General features: G+C 39.9%; 1 protein-coding gene across 1 annotated transcript; it reads left to right on the top strand.

Annotated features, from left to right (window-relative positions):
* Positions 1-1,411: 1,411 nt before the first annotated feature.
* On the top strand, positions 1,412-2,038 carry LOC112730017 (uncharacterized). The gene has a single exon (XM_025780137.1). The coding sequence runs from the start codon at positions 1,412-1,414 to the stop codon at positions 2,036-2,038; it is 627 nt and encodes a 208-aa protein (XP_025635922.1).
* The last annotated feature ends 2,614 nt before the right edge of the window (positions 2,039-4,652 follow it).

Here is a 4,652-nt window from a genome sequence, read left to right on the forward strand (position 1 = left end):
GCCTTTAACCAAGTTGACTAGAAACGATACGCCTTTTGTCTCGACTGTTGAGTGTAAGGAAAGTTTCCAAGTGTTGAAGCAGAGGTTGACCACTGCACCTGTGCTAGTGTTACCCGAGCCGAGTGAGCCGTTTGAGGTTTACTGTGACGCATCACTAAAGGGTCTGGGGTGCGTGCTGATGCAGCACCATGATGTCGTGGCATACGCCTCACGATAGTTAAGGCCGCATGAGATGAATTATCCGACTCAGGACCTAGAGCTTGCCGCCGTTGTGTTTGCTCTAAAGATTTGGAGACATTACCTTTATGGTGTCAAGTTTCAAGTTTTCTCCGATCACAAGAGCTTAAAGTACCTCTTTAAGCAAAAAGAATTGAATATGCATTAGAGGAGATGGATGGAGCTTCAAAAGGACTATGACTTCGAGTTGAATTACCACCCTGGAAAGGCAAATGTTGTCGCAGACGCTTTGAGCCGGAAGTCTCTATGTGCTGCTTGGATGATGCTACGGGAGGAAGAATTGCTAAAGGCATTCGAAGGTCTGAACTTGAGGGTAAGTGAGGAGTCTGGTACTCTATGTTTGAGTCAATTACAAATTTTAAGTGATTTCAAGTCTGAGATCGCAAAAGCTCAGCAAGACGATAAAGAATTACAGAAAGTATTGCCAGTTATTGAGCAAGGAAAGCAGTGGAGAGTGTCATGGGAAAAAGACGAATTATGGAGGTTTAAGGGTCGAATTATTGTGCCAGACGTCGGAGACTTACGACGGGATATCTTGAAAGAGGCGCACAAAAGCGGATTTTCAATCCATCTGGTGAGCACTAAAATGTATCAAGATCTGAAAACAATGTTCTGGTGGCCGAGAATGAAGAATGATGTGGCGTTGCATGTTTCCAAGTGATTAACTTGTCAGAAAGTGAAAATTGAACATTAGAGACCATCAGGAACCCTTCAGCCCTTAGAAATTCCGCAATGGAAGTGAGAGAGCATTGCAATGGATTTTGTGTCAGGCTTACCAAGGACTCGAGCCGGATTTGACACTGTTTGGGTGATTGTAGATCAATTGACAAAGTCGGCTCACTTTCTCCCCATTTAGATGAGTTGTACATTGGAGGAGTTAGCGTGGCTGTACATTAAAGAGATTGTGAGGTTGCATGACGTGCCTACCACCATTATATCTGACAAAGACCCTCGTTTTACCTTAAGGTTCTGGGGAGCCTTCCAGCGGGCATTTGGGACTCAATTGAGTCTAAGTACAGTATATCACCCTCAGACAGATGGCCAGTTAGAGCGAACGATCCAAACCTTAGAGGATATGCTAAGGACTTGTATTTTGGACCAGCCGGCAAGCTAGGATCGGTATATACCACTAGTGGAGTTTGCATACAATAATAGCTACCATGCAAGCCTCGAAATGGCTCCGTGTAAGGCTCTGTATGGGAGGAAGTTTCAATCTCTACTATGTTGGCATGAGGCTGGAGAATCAAGCCTATTAGGGCAAGAAATAATAGCCGAGACCACTGAACAGATAAAGAAGATCCGAAGCCGAATGCTTGTAGCTCAAAGCCATCAAAAGAGTTATCCTGATTGGAGGCGAAAGCCTTTAGAATTTGAGGAAGGAGAGCACGTGTTCTTGAAAGTCACTCTGACAACCGGTGTGGGCAGAGCCATTAAGACGAAGAAACTAAATCCACGTTACATCGAACCGTTTGAAATTTTGAAGAGAAATGGACCGGTGGCCTATAGAATCGCTTTACTACCGCATCTTTCAAACCTACATGATGTGTTTCATGTGTCACAGCTTCAGAAGTATACTCCTGATACAAGTCATATTTTGGAACCGGAATCGGTTCAAGTAAAAGAGGATCTGACGCTTCCAGTAACCCCGGTTAGGATTGATGACACCAGTATCAAGTGTTTGTGTGGGAAAGAAGTATCATTGGTAAAAGCAGCTTGGAGTCGGGCTGGTATTGAAGAGCATGCTTGGGAGCTTGAATCGGATATGCGGAAGAACTGCCCACTACTCTTTTCAGGTAACTAAATCTTAATTTTGAGGGCAAAATTCTTAATTAGGTGGGTAGGATGTAAACCCCGTTAAATTAGTGAATAATTAATCAATAAAATAATTCTTAATAAAAGCAATTAGAAATGTAAATTTTATAGCAAAATAAGATAGGGCTAATTAAAACAAGAATTTTGACACTAATTTTAAAGAATTTGGCCCAAGATTGGGCCAAACAGGCTGGTTACTCTTGTACGCATAGCCCACACTATTTCGTACAACAGCAGCAGTACCAGCAAGTGCACTGGGTCGTCCAAGTAATAACTGAGCGAGTCAGGGTCGATTGATAAACCCCAATTTTGTGGTTTATCTTGTGCTTAATTTGGGGGATTTTATCACCTTTTCCCATATTTATTCAATGAAATAGCATGGTTTTATAATTCTCCCTTAATTTGTGTTTAAGTGTAAAAACATGCTCTTTAGGCCCTAAAATTGGTGATTTTAATTCACTTTAATTCCATGCGATGCCTTGATGTGTTTGTTGAGTGATTTCAGGTTCATAAGGCAAGTATTGGATGGAAGAAGTGAAGAGAAAATCATGCAAAGTGGAGAATACATGAAGAAATGAGCATTTGGAGAATTGAGGGCCATGCGCACGCGTCATCCACGCGTACGCGTGCATTGAAGATTTGCAAGCCATGCGCACGCGTCACCCACGCGTACGCGTGAGTAGGAGTTTTGGCTAGCGACGCGCACGCGTCGTCCGCGCGCACGCGTGACGCTCGGCACGTGACCCACTTAAAGTGAAATCGCTGGGAGCGATTTCTGAGCTGCCCAGGCCCAAATCCAACTCGTTTCTGAGGATATTTCATACAGAATTCAAGCTTGAGCAAAGGGGGAGCACTTAGTTGTAGCTTAGCATCATGTAGTTAGTTTTCTAGAGAGAGAAGCTCCCTCTTCTTTCTAGAATTAGGGTTCTTAGGGTACTTTTCATCTTAGATCTAGGGTTCAAATCTTGTTTTCCTTTAGTTTTACTTGTAATTTCTTGTTCCTACATCTTAATTCTCTTAGTTTTCATTGTTAATTTTCCTTCTATGCCTCTCTTTAGTTTTATGAATGCTTATGTTGGATTTGGTTCTCTTCAATGCAATTCATGTTTGATGTTATTTTATTGTTGATTTGAGTTGTTATTATTGTTTCCTTGCAATTGGTAGTCGGTAGATTTTACTCTTCCTTGCAATTTCTTATGCTTTCCTTTTATGCCTTCCAAGTGTTTGACAAAATGCTTGGTTGGTTGTTAGAGTAGCTTTTTGAACATTCTTGGCTAGGAAAGAGGAATTAGGTGATCTTGAGTCATGAATACCCAACTTATGTTGGTGATCTAGAATTGTTGGTTAATATTGTTTTCATTGACGCTAATCTTTTGCTAATTCAATTAGTAAGTTGATTAGGACTTTTGGATTGAGATTAACTAGTCTTATTTGACTTTCTCTCATGTGAAGATAACATTATACCTTCTTCCATTGTTAGAGATGACGAAATAAGATAAATTCTTGTTAATTATTGTTATTAGTGACTAGGATAGAAAGCCTATATTCTCAATTCTTGCCATGAATGTCTCTCTTTATTACTTGTTTTCTTTAGTTACTTGATTTATGTTTCTTGCCATTTATTTTCTTGCCCCTTTTATCAAGCAAACCCCTTGTCCCTTCTAGCCAATAATTGACCACTTCATTGCAATTCTTTGTGAGACGACACGAGATTTAAATACTTCAGTTAATTTTCATTGGGGTTTGTACTTGTGACAACCAAATTTTTGATTGAGGAGGATTGTTTTTTGGTTTAGAACTATACTTGCAACGAGATTTCAATTAAGAAATTCTATACCGACACGACAAGTCTCTTTATCAAAAATGGCACCGTTGCTGGGGAATTACAATAGTGCTACTTTATTGGCTATTGTACATATGTGAATATGTTTACCTTTTGCTTATTTGTTAGTTTTTGTTAGTTTTAGAACTTGGCTTTCTTTGTCTCTTGTTAGATTTTGTTTTTATTTTCTCTTGTCACCATGAATTTTCATTATTTTGGCTATGAGTGTGATTACAACTATGTTGTAGGAGATGGAAATTACAATGACAATATGCATCAAGGATGGGACAACCAAAGGTGGGAGGAGCCTCAAGCATTTGATCAACTTTCATGGCAACAACCGCTACCAATGTATTATGAGCCAAGATGCACACCAATCTAATGTGTGTGGTGATCCTTATTGTGATTATTAACCAAAACCACCACAAACATATGACCCCTTCCCTCAACATAGTTCCCAACAACCTTACTCACAAGCTCCATACCACTAAACACCTCCATATGATCCTAACCCATATCCACCATGCCAACCACCATACGAACCATATCTAGAGCCACCACCATTACAACACCAATACTCCCAAGAACCACAGTTTTCTTATACACCACCTCAAGACTTTCACCAACATGAACCACTGATGAGCGGATAATTTATATACTTTTTGGCATTATTTTAGGTAGTTTTCGGTATGTTTTAATTACTTTTTAGTATATTTTTATTAGTTTTTATTCAAAATTCAAATTTCTAGACATTACTATGAGTTTGTGTGTTTTTCTGTGA

This window comes from Arachis hypogaea, chromosome 12 (assembly GCF_003086295.3).
Source record: "Arachis hypogaea cultivar Tifrunner chromosome 12, arahy.Tifrunner.gnm2.J5K5, whole genome shotgun sequence".
NCBI lineage: Eukaryota > Viridiplantae > Streptophyta > Magnoliopsida > Fabales > Fabaceae > Arachis > Arachis hypogaea.